The 16664-nt window shown below is 40.0% G+C and overlaps 1 protein-coding gene across 1 annotated transcript in view; it reads right to left on the bottom strand.

The window, feature by feature from the left end:
- LOC141052408 (diacylglycerol kinase theta-like) overlaps positions 1–16664 on the bottom strand; it is a 202299-nt gene that overhangs the window by 129955 nt on the left and 55680 nt on the right. The window contains exon 2 of the mRNA XM_073549637.1: positions 4450–4529. Within this exon, the coding sequence (XP_073405738.1) occupies positions 4450–4529 (80 nt within the window). The remainder of the gene's footprint in view (positions 1–4449; positions 4530–16664) is intronic.

The raw sequence follows: 16664 nt of genomic DNA, 5'->3' as shown, positions 1-16664 counted from the left end.
TTAGAGTTAGGGGTGTGTTAGGGTTATCGTTAGAGTTGGGATTAGAGGTGTGTTAAAATTGGAGTTAGAATTGGGGAGGTTCCACTGTTTAGGTACATCAGGGGGTCTCCAAAGGCGACATGGCGCCCACCATTGATTCCAGTCAATTTTGCGTTCAAAAAGTCCTCCATCCCTTCTGAGCCCTGCCATGCGCCCAAACAGTGGCTTTCTCAAACATACAGAGTATTGGCGTACTCAGGAGAAATTGCACAACAAATTTTGTGATCTTTTTTCTCCTGATACCCTTGTGAAAATAAAAAAAAGTTTGGTTTTAATGTAAATTTTTTGTGAAAAAAGTAAAATGTTTATTTTTTCCTTCCACATTGCTAGTTCTCATGAAGCACGTGAAGGGTTAATAAACTTCTTGAATGTGGTTTTTGCATCATCACGGAACGGATGATACCCCCCTGCCCATCCAATGGTAAGCTCTAAAATGCGTAATTAGAGGTGTCCTAATCAAAGAAGGCACTAGACTTAAGAAAGCAAAAACCCATGAGATAGAAAATCTTTTGAAGCAAATACATTCCCTTGTACAATCCAATAAAAAAATCCATCTGCTGATATCTTGATTAACTTGAACAAGCAAAAAGATGACCTGAAGGGACTTCTAGACCAAAGTTACTCAAAACATAGCGAAAGGTTACAGGCAGTAGTTTTTTTTATGAGTTTGCAGACAAACGTGGTGGCCCTCTAGCTGAGGCATCCATCGAAAGCCCCAACAACATTTATCCAAATTATACAGGATGCTACAGGATCCGAAATCAATGTATCCAAACAAATTGCTGAGTCATTCAAAGGATATTATAGCAAACTGTACAATAATTGAGGGCCAATATGTAGATAAGTCACCAACCCAACTTCATTTGAAAATTGATCAATACTTGAAAGACAATGCTCTGCCCTCAATACCAGATGACACAAAGGCATCCTTAGAGCAATCATTTGAAGAAGAGGAGGTACTTCAGGTCATAAAAAGCTCCCCATCTAATAAATGCCCAGGTCCAGATGGTTACTGTGCCAAATTTTATAAAACATTTGCTATGCAATTAACACCATTCTTAACCAAAGTATTTAATTCAGTTTTGAATTCAAACCTTTTTCCCAGACAAACACTGGAAGACCATATTTCAGTGATACCGAAACCTGGGAAAGACCAAACATTATGCTCAAGTTACAGGCCAATATCCTTAATTAACATTCATGTTAATCTTTTCTCTAAAATCATAGTGACCAGATTAGCCCCGATGCCTCATATCATGCACAACGATCAAGTAGGATTTGTGCCCACAGAGGAAGGCAAGTGACAACACGATAAAACGATGCTGCTTATGTCCTATACGAAATTGAAAAAGATCTCCGCATGCATTCTCTATCGGTTGATGCTGAAAAGGCATTTGACTGGGTTAGCTGGTCATTTCTACATAATTCTCTTAAACAAATCAATTTAGGTTCCAACATTCAACAAAATAATGGCTTTATGTCAAGATCCCTCTGCCAAGGTCCATCGTAATGGCAACTATTCAGAATCTTTTGCAGTGTCGAATGGAACAAGACAGGGGCGTCCTCTCACCCCGTTAGTGTACGTTATTGTGATGGAACATCTGGCAATGGCCCTCAGGAAAAACTCCAACATTCAAGGAATCCCATTAGGGCATAAATCTCGTAAATTGGCGCTATACGCAGATGACCTCCTATTGTACACCACTAATCCTAAAACATCACTGCCCTCTATTCTGAAAGAATCTGAGACATATAGTCGACTGAGTAATTTAAAAGTAAATCTTACTAAGTTAGAGATTTTGAACATCAAATATCCCAAAGTAGGAGGCACAATTGTAAAAGGGGTCCTTTCCGTTGGTGTAATGGTTCTATGAAATATCTTGGGGTCCAATTGCCCTCAGACTTGTCCCAGCTCTTCCATCTGAATCAAGAGCCTTTGCTCAGTCGTGTCAAAGCTGAGCTCAAGGCTTATGACAAAACACGATAATCTTGGTTCGGTAGAATTAACGTATTAAAGATGGACATTCTTCTGAAACTGCTTTATGTATTTCAAGTGGTTCCAATTGCACTCCCCTGTTCCTTTTTTAAGCAACTAAATACAGTGTGTAACAATTTCATTTGGAGATCAAAAAGATCGAGACTGGTCATTAAATTTTTGGCTAGATCTAAATCTCAAGGGGGGACCAGCCTCCCAAATTTTCAACTCTATCGTGCTGCGGCTGTGCTGGGGCGGATGGTGGACTGGTTTCACGGTGCGAATCAGAAGCGTTGGGTCACAATAGAGTCATTCCTATCGTGCCTAGATTTAACTTCTCTACCTTGGATTCTAAGCACTTTCGTTCTTCAAAGGGACCACTCCCCCCATTAACAGTTGATCTTCTCAGACTTTGGGACCAATTGGTAAAGATTTCTAAGATTCCAGCACCTATGACACGATCATTGACAATCCAGAATTCCCGCCTGGAGTTGGAGAAAATTCCTGGTCTTCAACTATAAAACTAGACTCCATCAGGTCCTTGCATATTTCAGAAATATACCATCACTAGACGACCTTAACGCTCTATACCCCGATCAAACCATACCTTGGTTTTCATACCTCCAGTTCCGTTCATTCATTGGTTCCCTTCAGCAGTTCTCGGTGCTCAAGTCTCACCCTTCTCAGTTTGATTTGTTGCTGACCGGACAATTTGCACCCAAGCATAGGATCCCCCAAATATATTATATTTTGTCAGACTAATACAGAGCTCCTATGGTTCAAGAAAGAGTGGGAGAGAGAGATTGGGATGACCTTTTCGGAGGAGCAATGGAACAAAACTTTCTTTTGCACACACATACTTCCATTGGCTTGCCAAGCTCAATAAAAAAATTACAATTTGCAGATCTTCATAAGATATTTCCCTCTGTCTTCAATAAATGCTGGAGATGTGAAAATGCTGAAGGCACTATGCTTCATATCTGGTGGGAATGCCCTCAAATAAGTGGCCTCTGGAGCAAAGTCTTCGATGTTCACAAACACATTACAGGGAATCATCATCTAGAACTCCCCAGATCGGACTTCTTTCTATGATACCAGGGTCTTTTAAATCTATCAAAAGAAGATTGCTGAGACACTGTTTATCCGCCACTAGAACAGTCAATGCCAGACACTGGCATCCTAGAATCACTCCATCTATCCAAGAATGGTCTCTTGAAATGGATTTTTTGCGCAGAATGGAAAGACTCTCTGCTCACAATAAAATTAGCTCAGACAACTTTTTCCATACTTGGCAAGGATGGATTTTATTCAGAGATTCCCCGGAGTACTCTTCAATCTTTCTGTCTTGATGAAGACACTATATATTGTACTTGTACATAACAATCTGGGTGGATTCATAAACCTTGCTCATCTCCTCCTCTCCCCTTAGGATTTCTTCTTGACTTTTCTATTTTGTTATAATTTTCTACTAAAAGTTATTTTCTTTCCTTTGTCAGGCTTGACAAAGCCCAACTTGATTGCAAGAAGTTAATGAACAATTTGTTAACATGAGATACCAAAAACCCAACACATAGACAGCCACGAAATATCCGGACAAGGAATATATAATAATTATATGTATTTATTCAATCATGACAAAAAAGGGGGTAACAAAAGTGGCACATATCAAATAGTGCACGCAACAAGATACATATATACACATTATCTCATAAGATAATATATAAAATAAATACAATCCAAGCAATTAAAGGCATAATATATTAGACTCTCCAGGATAAAAATGGCATAGAAAAAGGGGGAAAATAAATAATATGCACACAGTGTCAATATATGAGTGACAAAATAAAACTAACAGATAATATTAAGGTGCAATAGTGTCAGAGTACCAATCGCAAAAATATGCAAAAAGTGCCAAGCACTGGAATGCTCATACAGAAGGGATGTAATTGATAAGGTGCACAAGTATAGAGGGATACTACCCACAGCGTATATCAAAGTGCCAAAATGCCATAAGATATAAAGAGGATTATACCCCTGATGAAGCAACTTGATTCCGAAACGCGCGTCGGGGTGCGCGTCATCAAGATGGCACGGCCCTTAAAGGTATAATCCTCACATTATAGGAGGAAAATGCGCAGGACAGGTCATCACTGATAAAGTAGTAGATAACCTCTTTATATAGATAGAAAGGGGATGCACAATGTCCTAGGAGACCTTAGATTGTTACTCCTGTGTTTTCAGAACATTTGTTGGAGGCTTCACAGTATTTTCTGGTAAAATTTGTTAAAGATTACATTATATATATATATATATATATATATATATATATATATATATATATATATATATATATATATATATATATATATATATATATATATATATATACACACTTTTTTATTTTTTAACAACATAGAGGGGTAATTATTACTTACTCTTACAAGACCTGGAGTCAAACAACTGCAAAAGATCTTCACATGCTTCAGGCACTTTTCATGGGACATAAAATTGCAAACTGGAAAGAAAAAAAGAAAGAAAAAAAATCTCATTTTTATACATAAATATACCCTGAATTGTGGTATTTTATTCACCACCACATGTACAACATTTCAACTCTACACAGTGCCTTTCTCAGGGGAAGATCCAAAACGTGGTGGACATTTTATAAGCAACTTTTTTATGGTCTGGTCTGTAAATACCAGGGCTGTGGAGTCGGTAAGCCAAACCTGCGACTCCGACTCCTCAATTTCCCTTACACCAACTCAGTCTCCCACATATATTGCTTATATTTAAGTGAAAAATGTATCGTAGTACAATGTGAGCATCAGACATTTAATCATTTTTATGATACAATAATCAAGATAGTTAGATAGAACATAATATATATTTATTGGAATACAACTTTAGAACACAAAAAACTAATAAATTGTAAATATGTAATACACTATGTAATATCGATTACATATATATACATACACATATATATGTATATATATAACACTATGTAAGTGGCAAAAAACAGTTTTCAACAAAAACATACTAAATAACATTTGTCTATGAATTTGTTCTAAGAAATAGAATTGCCTCCATCAGATCCTCCTTCATAGATGACCTCAAATCTGACCTAATAATTTTAAAGCTAGAGAACAACCTCTCTACACCAACTTGGGTTGGAGGCAAAGCCGTAACCACATGGGCAACATCTCTAACAATTTCCAAGTATAAAGGAATTGCCTCATGCACAGTCAGTTTTGATGAACGGTTGAATTTCTCTATTTCTTTGAGAGCCAGTGAAACATTTTGCTGAAATATGGTCAATCTGCTTACTATAGGAGACGGAGTGAAATCTTTTTCCTTGCGGCAAAACTTTGACAAGTATTTGGATGACATGGAGCAGGCAAAGTCAAACTCCTCATCTGATGAGGATGAAGATATGGCAGCAGTAGCACTGTCAGGACCCAAGTCCTCTTGCGCCTGGCAGTCCTCCTGTAGGCCACTCAACCTAACTGCTACCTCAGTCAGAGCTTCTTTTCCTTTAGTAAGCTGTTGCTCATCAAGCAGTATACGATGACTTGGGTTCACATAAACAGCTGCCAGAAAAATTTTATTTTCCAATAGCTGTGTCTCTTTCCGTTTCATTGAAGCAGAATTGCCATCTGCGATTAAACCTCCTCTTTGGGACAGGCAAAATAGCAAGTTCTTCCACTCCCTTATGAAAATGCTAGGAGTTAAATCCTCTGCTTGTAAATTTTTAGTTACAGTAAATGGGTGATTAAGCAATTCCTTCAATTCAGCCACCTGTGTCCATTGGCCTTCATTTAGGGTTACATGAGGGTTCGCCATATCTATAAGACACAGTTTTAGTTCAAGTAATCGCTCAATCATTAAATATGTGCTGCCCCACCGAGTGGCTTGATCGACAATTGCCCCTTTCCCAGCACGTCTCTTCAAGATGAAATCAATTTTAAGGGTTCTGGAGGCAATAACCAATTTCTTCACTTTTCCAATCAGATTTCCAGCATGTCCCTGTTGCAGACTATCTCTTATTGCCAGCTGCAGCGTGTGCACAACACAGCGCATGTGATGAATATGAAAGTGTTTTGAAGCAGCTTCAATAAGATCATCTATTTCTAAAGTATAATTTTGCTGTTCTTCTGTTGTAATATCTGTTTGTTCCACAGATACATGAACAGCACTGTGGCCTCCCATCTCAAACATACTGAATCCTAAATTTTCTTCTAGCTGTTTTTCATTAAGGCCCTGTCACACACAGCGATCTCGCTAGCAAGATCGCTGATTTTGTGACGCCACAGCGAGATCGCTGTGTGTGACGGGGGATGAGCGACCGACCCCCCTGCCGGGTATCGCTGATCGTGCTCGATTGGCCTGGGCCATTTTTTGATCTCTGGTCTCCCGCTGGCCGCACGCATCGTGTGGCAGCGAGAGACCAGCGATCAGCGACGCTGGTTTCTAATGTAAACATCGGGTATCCAGGAGCCGCGGCTCCTGGATACCCGATGTTTACAATAGAAACCAGCTTGCTCGCTGGTCCTGATCGCTGGAGGGGCTGTCTATGTGACAGCTCACCAGCGATCAGATCAGCCTAATGATGTCCCAGCGATCCCATCCATGTCGGATCGTTGGTGGGATAGCTGGGACATCGTTATGTGTAACGGAGCCTTTACTCTCATTCATCAGTTTAATTGTACTTATGTTAGAAGCATTGTCCGTTACAATAGCAAGAACCTGTTCTTGTGTGAATGTAGCCTTAGATCAGGAATAGAACAGCCATTTATAGGTCATTTCATAACTTTCCCAAATTCCTATGAAAAAGTATTCAGCACATTCTGCATTGTACTACTGTACCCAATTTATTATATATTTTAAGAGTCGGTCTATTTTACTCCGACTCCACCAAAATGAGCACTGACTCCACGACTCCGACTCCACAGCCCTGACCTCAATCAGAGTTTCTTTTCCTTTAGTAAGCTGTTGATGGTCCAGCAATATACAATGACTTGGGTCCATATAAACAGCTGCCAGAAGAATTTTATTTTCTAATAGCAGTGTTTCTCTCCTTTTCATGGAAGCATCAATGCCATCTGCGATTAAACCTCCTCTTTGGGACAAGCAAAACAGCAAGATCTTTCACTCCTTTATGAAAATGACAGGAGTTTAAAGGGAATCTGTCACCTCGTTTTTGCCCTATGAGATGTGGCCACCGCCATCAGGGGCTTATCCCACTCCACAGCCCTGGTAAATAGATAGGTAAGTTTGCATATTTCATAGCGTGAACTTTAATAATAGTTAGCTTTAGGGCAGGGATGCATAACTCTAGTCCTCAAGGGCCACCAACTTGCTACTTAAAGGCAGAGCTGTGGAGTCCGAGTCGGAAAATGGACGGACTCCAAAAATATATAATAAATTGGGTACAGTATTTAAATACAGGATGTGCTGAATATTTTTTTCATAAGAATTTGGGAAATTTAAGAAATGTCCTATAAATGTCTGTTCTATTCCTGAGCTAAGTATCTCGGCTTTTAGTTGAGATGAATCTGTGCTGCACTTTATGCACATACTCAGTAGTAAAGCTCCTCTACAGACCAGAGCAAAAAGGCATGGATAAGGAATGCCTGCAGCTCTGCACTCATTTCAAGAACTGCTAACGTGAATAGAAAAACAGGATTAAGGCAGGAACTTCGTAAAACTTATCTAAAATTTCAATAAAGTGTGCATAAATCAATCGTCCAGTGTATTTCTCTCTCTTTATACTTCATGCTTGAGTTTGCTTTTCCTCTGAGCTCATGTTTGGAGAGGTTAGTTTATCTGATGCTTTTCATGTTGTTATTAGTTCTGCCAGCAGTTTCGGTTTCTTTCTGGGCTATTCAGCACAAACTTGCTCCCTCCCTCCTCCCTTCTTCATAGACCGAAGCATCATGGTGTGAAACATTTACTGAGCTGTACCCTAAGAAACACCTGAGATTGTTAAAGTTCATAGTAAAGCTATCTAACAGCATATGTTACAAACTTTTTATTTGTAATCATCTGCACTAATGACTTATGCAAAGTTTGTTTCATTTCCATCCAAAATTACACGATTCCCTATTCTTGCAGGAAATACAATATACTTTTTTATAGGACAAAATTATTTTGAGAGAAAATTTATATGATTACAAAATGCCTAAGGCTAGTTTCACACTAGCGTTTTAAGGCGCAGCGGACGCTCATCGTGAAGCTTCGCCCCCTGCCGCGCCTCCTTCAGTCAGCTCCGCCTATGGGTGCATGACGCTGCATGCGACCTGCGTACCCTATCTTTAGCATTGGGTACGCACGCCATGCGCAGGTATGCTTTTGCTGGCGCATGCGTCCTTTTGACGGTGCGCTGACCGCACCAAAATGCAACACGATGCGTTTGGCGCAGGTCGGCGCACCGTTAAAAGGACGCATGCGCCGGCAAAAGCATATCTGCGCACGGCCTGCGTACCCAATGCTAGCGTCATGCACCCATAGGCGGAGCTGACCGGAGGATGCGTGGCAGGGGCGGAGCTTCACGGCACGCGTCCGCTGCGCCTCAAAACGTTAGTGTGAAACTAGCCTAAGAAGCTTCCTGTGAAGTCAGCTGTGTTTGGGCATTTACCATTAACTCAAGAAAAAAAATAGTGTGTGTCAATGTATGACAGATGAAAACAATTGCTGTGAGCTCAACATCAGCCCATACTCAGGCAGTGATAAAAAGTCTCCTACGAGGGCTTCCAATCTAAAAAGACATTTACAACGCTTACAGCCAGAAATTTTTCAAAGCTGTGACTGAGAAAGATCACAGTAACACCAGGAAACCAGTACCCAGCACTTCCCGCTACACAAAGGAGGAGGAAAGCGTCTCAAATATCAGTTACAAGATATTTTGTAAGTGACAAAGTTACTGTAACAATGACAACAGATATGTGTAACCCCTTCCTGACATCAGACGTACTATCCCGTCCATGGGACCCGGGCCCCTATGCCCATGGACGGGATAGTACGTCTACCGCGATCAGCGGCGCCCACGTGGTGAGCGCCGCTGATCGCGGCCGGGTGTCAGCTGATAATCACAGCTGACACTCGGCACAATGTGTCAGGGGCGGTCACGGACCGCCCCCGACACGTTAACCCCTTGCACACCGCGAACAAACATGATCGCGGTGTATCGGGAATTAAAGGGAAGCATCGGCAGGGAGGGGGCTCCCTCCGTGCTTCCCTGAGCCCCCCACGGCAGCGCAATGTGCAGCGCTGCTGCCGGGGGCTCCTTTCCTGCAGGCCCCCGAATCCAAGATGGCGACGGGGGCCTCCGGGGGCCTGCAGGAAGCTGGCTTCCTCAGTGCCTGCAAAGCGCAGGCATGAGGAAGCCTTGTGCACTGCCTGAGACAGATCGCTGATCTGTCACAGTGATCTGTGATATGACAGATAAGCGAGAACAGTGATGTCCCACCTGGGACTATTTAATAAAGTTAAAAAAAAAATAAAAAAAAAGTGTTAAAATAATTTAAAAAAAAAAAATCGCCAAATAAATTAAAAAAAAAAAAAAAATATTCCCCCAAATAAATCCATTTTTTGAAAATAAAAAAAAAGAAAAAACAATAAAAGTACACATATTAAGTATCGCCGCGTCCGTAACAACCTGCCCTATAAAACTGTCCCATTAGTTAACCCCTTTAGCGAACCCCTTAAAAAATAAAAATAAAAAACGAAGCAAAAAATAATGATTTATTATCATATCGCCAAACAAAAAGTGTAATAACGCGCGATCAAAAAGACGCATATAAATATCCATGGTACCGCTGAAAACGTCATCTTGTCCCGCAAAAAACGAGCCGCCACACAGCATTATCAGCGAAAAAATAAAAAAGTTATAGCTCGCAGAATAAAGCGATGCAAAAATAATTATTTTTTATATAAAATAGTTTTCATTGCATAAAACCGACAAAACATAAAAAAACGACCTAAATGAGGTATCGCTGTAACCGTACTGAACCGAAGAATAAAACCGCTTTAGCAATTTTACCGCACGCGGAACGGTGTAAACGCACCCCCCCCCAAAAGAAATTCATGAAACACTGGTTTTTGTTCATTCTGCGTCCCAAAAATCGGAATAAAAAGCGATCAAATAATGTCACGTGCCCGAAAATGGTACCAATAAAAACGTCAACTCGTCCCGCAAAAAATAAGACCTCACATGACTCAGTGGGTCAAAATACGGAAAAATTATAGCTCTCAATATGTGGTAATGCAAGAACTATTTTTACACTAAAAAGTGTCTTTTAGCGTGCGACAGCCGCCAAACATAAAAACCGCCATAAATAGTAAATCAAACCCCCCCCCGTTATCACCCCCTTAGTTAGGGAAAAATAATAAAATAAAAAAAATGTATTTATTTCCATTTTTCCATTACGGTTAGGGTTAGGGTTAGGGCTAGGGTTAGGGCTGAGATTAGGGTTAGGGGTGTGTTGGGGTTCAGGTTGGAGTTAGAATTGGGGGTTTCCACTGTTTGGGCACATCAGGGGCTTTCCAAATGCAACATGGCGTCAGATTTCAATTCCAGCCAATTCTGAGTTGAAAAAGTCAAATGGTGCTCCTTCCCTTCCAAGCTCTGACATGCGCCCAAACAGTGTTTTACCCCCACATGTAGGGTATCAGCCTACTCAGGACAAATTGCAAAACAATTTTTGGGGTCCAATTTCTCCTGTTACCCTTAGGAAAATAAAAAATTGGGGGCAAAAATATCATTTTTGTGGAAAAAAATGATTTTTTTATTTTCACGTCCGAGCGTTATAAACTTCTGTGAAGCACTTGGGGGTTCAAAGTGCTCACCACACATCTAGATAAGTTCCGTGGGGGGATCTAGTGTCCAAAATGGGGTCACTTGTGGGAAGTTTCAATAGTTTAGGTACATCAGGGGCTCTCCAAACGCACATGACACCCGCAGACCATTCCATCAAAGTCTGCATTCCAAAACGTCACTGCTTCCCTTCCGAGCCCCGACGTGTGTCTCTACAGTAGTTTTCTCCCACATATGGGGTGTCAGCGTACTCAGGACAAATTGGACAACAACTTTTGGGGTTCAATTTCTCCTGTTACCCTTGGAAAAATAAAAAAATTGGGGACTAATTGATCATGTTTGTGGAAAAAATACAATTTTTTTATTTTCATGCCCAAGCATTATAAACTTCTGTGAAGCCCTTGGGGGTTCAAAGTGCTCACCTCACATCTAGATAAGTTCCTTATGGGGTCTACTTTTCAAAATGGGGTCATTTGTGGGGGGTTTCCACTGTTTAGGTACATCAGGGGTTTTCCAATCGCGACATGGTGTCCGATCTCAATTCCAGCCAAAAAGTCAAATGGCGCTGCTTCCCTTCCGAGCTCTGCCATGCGCCCAAATAGTGGTTTACCCCCACATGTGGGGTATCAGCGTACTCAGGACAAATTGCACAATAACTTTTAGGGTCCTGTTACCCTTGGGAAAATAAAAATTGGGGTGAAAAGATCATTTTTGTGGAAAAAATATGATTTATTAATTGTACCGCTGTACGTTATAAACTTCTGTAAAGTCCTTGTGGGTTCAAAGTTCTCACCACATATCTAGATAAGTTCCTTGGGGGGTCTAGTTTCCAAAATGGGGTCACTTGTAGGGGGTTTCCACTGTTTAGGTACATCAGGGAATCTCCAAACGTGACATGGCGTCCGATCTGAATTCCAGACAATTTTGAATTGAAAAAGTCAAACGGCGCTCCTTCCATTCTGAGCTCTGCCATGCGCCGAAACAGTCGTTCCCCCCACATATCAGGTATCAGCGTACTCAGAACAAATTGCACCATAACTTTTGCAGTCCAATTTCTCCTGTTACACTTGGTAAAATAAAAAAAATTGAACCTGAAGTATTTTTTTTGTGAAAAAAGTTAGATGTTCATTTTTTTTTTTAAATATTCAAAAAAATTCCTGTGACGCACCTAAAGGGTTAATAAACTTCTTGAATGTGGTTTTGAGCACCTTAAGGGGTGCAGTTTTTAGAATGGTGTCACTTTTGGGTATTTTCTATCATATAGACCCCTCAAAGTGGCTTCAAATGTGATGTGGTCCGTAAAAATAAAATGGTGTTGTAAAAATGAGAAATCGCTGGTCAACTTTTAACCCTTATAACTTCCTAACAAAAAAAAATGTTGGTTCCAAAATTGTGCTGATGTAAAGTAAACATGAGGGAAATGTTATCAAGTTTTTGGGGTGCCATATCTCTGTGATTTAAGAGCATAAAAATTCAAAGTTGGAAAATTGCGAAATTTTCAAAATTTTCGCCAAATTTCTGTTTTTCTCACAAATAAACGCAAGTTATTTGAATGAAATTTGACCACTAACATGAAGTACGATATGTCACAAGAAAACAATGTCAGAATCACCGGGATCCATGGAAGCGTTCCAGAGTTATGACCTCATAAAGGTACAGTGGTCAGAATTGTAAAAATTGGCCCGGTCATGAACGTGCAAACCACCCTTGAGGGTGAAGGGGTTAAAAGACAACTCATAGAGCTTGTTGTGAAGTATGATGTGCTATTACCATTATTTGCACGATCAGCTTTTACAGGTCTAAATGGAGAAATGGCCTACAAACTTGGTGTTTCTCTAGAAAGAGAAAGTATTTGAAAATTAGTGATTGAAGAGTATCTTAACCAAAAGGAGGATCTTAAAAAGACGTTTTGTATTTCTTAAAATGAATACCTGCACACGTCACAGAATGAACATTTAGCTATCAACATTCAATTTGTTTGTGACAACAAGAAAATAGTTACCAAGACACTACCCAGTTTCTCCAGACCTTTGTGGAAAAAATTCTGTAAGATTATGAATGCAAAAAAAGAACAGGTTCTTGCTATTGTAATTGACAATGCTTCAAACATAAGTACAATTAAACAGATGAATGGGAATGATGAAGGTGAAGAGCAGCTAGAAGAAAACTTCAGGAACACACAGATATTACTACAGAAGAACAACAGAATGATACTTTACAATTAGATTATCTTGTTGAAGCTGCTTCAAAGCTTTCTCATATTCATATGTGCTGTGTTGTGCACAGGTTGCAACTGGCAATAAGAGATAGTCTGCAAGAGAGACATGATGTAACTGACTGAGGAAATTGCTCAGTTATTGCTGCCAGAACCCCTAAAATTGATTCCATCTTGAAGAGACAGGCTGGAAAATGGGCAATTGTGGATCAAGCCACTCGGTGGGGCAGCACCTATTTAATGATTGAGCGATTGCTTGAGCCAAAACTCTTTCTTGTAGACATGGACAACCCTCAGGTAACACTAAATGAAAGTCAATGGACACAAGTGGCTGAATTGAAAGAATTGCTTCATCACCCATTTACAGTGAGTAAATAATTAGCGCAAAGTACTGCAGTGCGCAGGCGCCGGATCTCTCTGACCTTTCTTGGCATCTGCGCACTGCAGTACTCTGCTCTGCCCTCAATAGGGCAGATATAGTACGCCTGCGCAGGAGCTGCGGCAGAAGTAAGGAGGAGGACGTCATCGCTAGAAGATGGGAGGCGCCGGACCGCGACACACATCGGACCGGACCCCCGGGTTAGTATAATTAATATACTCGTTTTTCTTATCTTTCAGATTACATTGGGGCTTATCTACAGCATTACAGAATGCTGTAGATAAGCCCCTGATGGCGGTGGCCACATCTCATAGGGCAAAAACGAGGTGACAGATTCCCTTTAAACTCCTGTCATTTTCATAAAGGAGTGAAAGATCTTGCTGTTTTGCTTGTCCCAAAGAGGAGGTTTAATCGCAGATGGCATTGATGCTTCCATGAAAAGGAGAGAAACACTGCTATTAGAAAATAAAATTCTTCTGGCAGCTGTTTATATGGACCCAAGTCATTGTATATTGCTGGACCATCAACAGCTTACTAAAGGAAAAGAAACTCTGATTGAGGTCAGGGCTGTGGAGTCGGAGTCGTGGAGTCAGTGCTCATTTTGGTGGAGTCGGAGTAAAATAGACCGACTCTTAAAATATATAATAAATTGGGTACAGTAGTACAATGCAGAATGTGCTGAATACTTTTTCATAGGAATTTGGGAAAGTTATGAAATGTCCTATAAATGGCTGTTCTATTCCTGATCTAAGGCTACATTCACACACAGCGTTTTTGCTGCGTTTTTTGAGGATACGTTTTTCAGCTGCAAAAGCAGATCAGCTTTTTAAAAAACCGCATTACCTGAAAGATTTTTGAGCTCATAGATGTTTTCAATAGCAAAAGCAGATTAGAAATCTGCTCTATCCATTTATCCATATCTGTCTATCCATATCTTATCTGTAGCAAAAAGAATGAAAGCCGGGTAGCACACAGACTAACACTACTTTTTTTAGCACCAGTAAGGTACACCTCATAGCTGCCCAAAAGGACGCCCAGGACAGGCATTGCTCGTCTTCAGTAACACATCAACATCAATTGATAGTTGGAATAAATAGACTGCATTAATCACGACACCTTCTTAAGGTGCAGGCTTTATTTTCAAGTGTAGGGGTGTGCAGAATGAGGTTCTGCAGCAGCTGAGGTGTGCAGTATGAGGTTCTGCCCCCCTAGGTTTGATCCTGGCTACGCCCATGGTGTGAATGTAGCCTGAGGATCTAGGCTTTGTCTTAGCTGAGATAAGTCAGTGCTGCACTCCAGCACCAGAGAAGCTCCTCCTCTACAGACAAGGGTACAAAGTAAACACACTCAGAAAGAAGGAAGGCCTGCACTCATCTCAGAAGAACTGCTAGAGTGAACAGGATAACAACATTAATTACTTCTTAAAGCATATTTAAACTTTCAATAAACTGCGCATAAATCAATAGTCCAGTATACTGTATGTTCTCTCTGTATGCTTGATGCTTGTTTTTACTTTGAGCTCATATACTTTTGGGAAGCTAGCTTTTATACAATATACAGGGAAAATACAGCAACAGGATTGATGAGGACTTATATGAGGACTTGTATAGGTATAGAAGCCAAAACATCAAGTTATTAGCTCTGTTATCAGTTTCTTTGTTCCTGGAGTATGATACACAACAAACTTGCTCCCTCCCTCCTCTCCTCTTCATAGACTGTGAAGCATTTAGTGAGTTGTACTCAAAGAAAAGCGTGAGATTCGAAATTCAAAGTAAAGCTATCTAATAACATATTTTACAAACTTTATATTTGTCATCTGTACTATTGATTTATGCAAAGTTAGTTTTATTTCTATCTAAAATTATACAGTGGGGAAAGTATGTTTTTGATACACTGTCGATTTCCACCTACAAAGAATGGAGAGGTCTGAAATTTTTAATCATAGGTACACTTCAACTGAAACAGAATCTACAGGAAATGTCTGACCTCTAATTGCAAACAAAGGTTTCTGTATCAAATATTAAGTTCTGTTTTTCTATTGTATCAAATACGTATTTCATGCAATAAAATGCATATTATTTAAATCATACAATGTGATTTTCTGGATTTTTTTAGTCTGCCTCTCACAGGTGAAGTGTACAATTGCAGACGTCTCTATTCTTTGTAGGTGGGAAATTTTGCAAAATTGTCAGTGTATCAAATTCTTATTTTCCCCACTGTACATGGTTCCCTGTTCTTGCTGGAATTATAATATACACTATTTTATAGGACAAAATTATTTTGAGTGAATTTATATGATTACAAAATGTCTAAGAAGCTCCCCATGAAGCCAGCTGTATTTGAGCATTTCACAGTGACTGAAGATGAAAAATATTTTGTGTGTCAATGTATGACAAGTGACCCAGAGGAAAACAAATGCTGTGATGCCAAAATTAGTGCATACTCAGGCAGTGATAAAAATGCTCCTACAAGTGCTTCCAATCTAAAAAGACATTAACAACGCTTCCACCCAGAAGTTTTCAAAGCTGTGACTGAGAAAGATAACAGCAGCATCAAGAAACCCACGCCCAGAACTTCCTGCCAGGCAAAGGAGGAGGAAAGAGCATCTTAAACATCTTTAAATCTTTAACAAGATATTTTGTAAGTGACAAAGTTACTGTAACAATGACAGCAGATATGTGTAAAAGACAGCTCATACAGCTTTTTGTGAAGGACGGTGTACCATTATCATTATTTGCATGACCAGCTTTTACAGCTCTTAATGGAGAAATGACCCGCAAACTTGGTGTTTCTCTGGAAAGAGAAAGGATTAGAAAATTAGTGCTTGAAGAAGCCCTTAAACAAAAAGGAAGATCTTAAAAAGACTCTCAAAAGATGCTTCGTGTTTCTTAAAATGGATGCCTGCACACATCACAGAGTGAACTATTTTGCCATCAATGTTCGATATGTTTGTGACAACAAAGAAATTGTTACCAAGACACTGGCAGTAAAAGATACTAAAGCTCATCACAGTAGCCAGTTTCTCCAGGCCTTAGTGGAAAAAGTTCTGCAAGATTACGAACTCAAAAAATAACAGGTTCTTGCTATTGTAACGGACAATGCTTCAAACATGATAAATACAATTAAACTGATGAATGAGAGTAATGAACAACAGCTAGAAGAATATTTAGGATTCAGTATGTTTGAGATGGGAGGCCACAGTGCTGTTCATGTAACTGAGGAACAAACAGATAATACAACA

The sequence above is a fragment of the Dendrobates tinctorius genome, unplaced genomic scaffold (assembly GCF_039654945.1).
Source record: "Dendrobates tinctorius isolate UK_male_01 unplaced genomic scaffold, ASM3965494v1 ptg000160l, whole genome shotgun sequence".
NCBI classification, from domain to species: Eukaryota; Metazoa; Chordata; class Amphibia; order Anura; family Dendrobatidae; genus Dendrobates; species Dendrobates tinctorius.
This window is presented reverse-complemented; position numbering and strand designations above follow the sequence as displayed.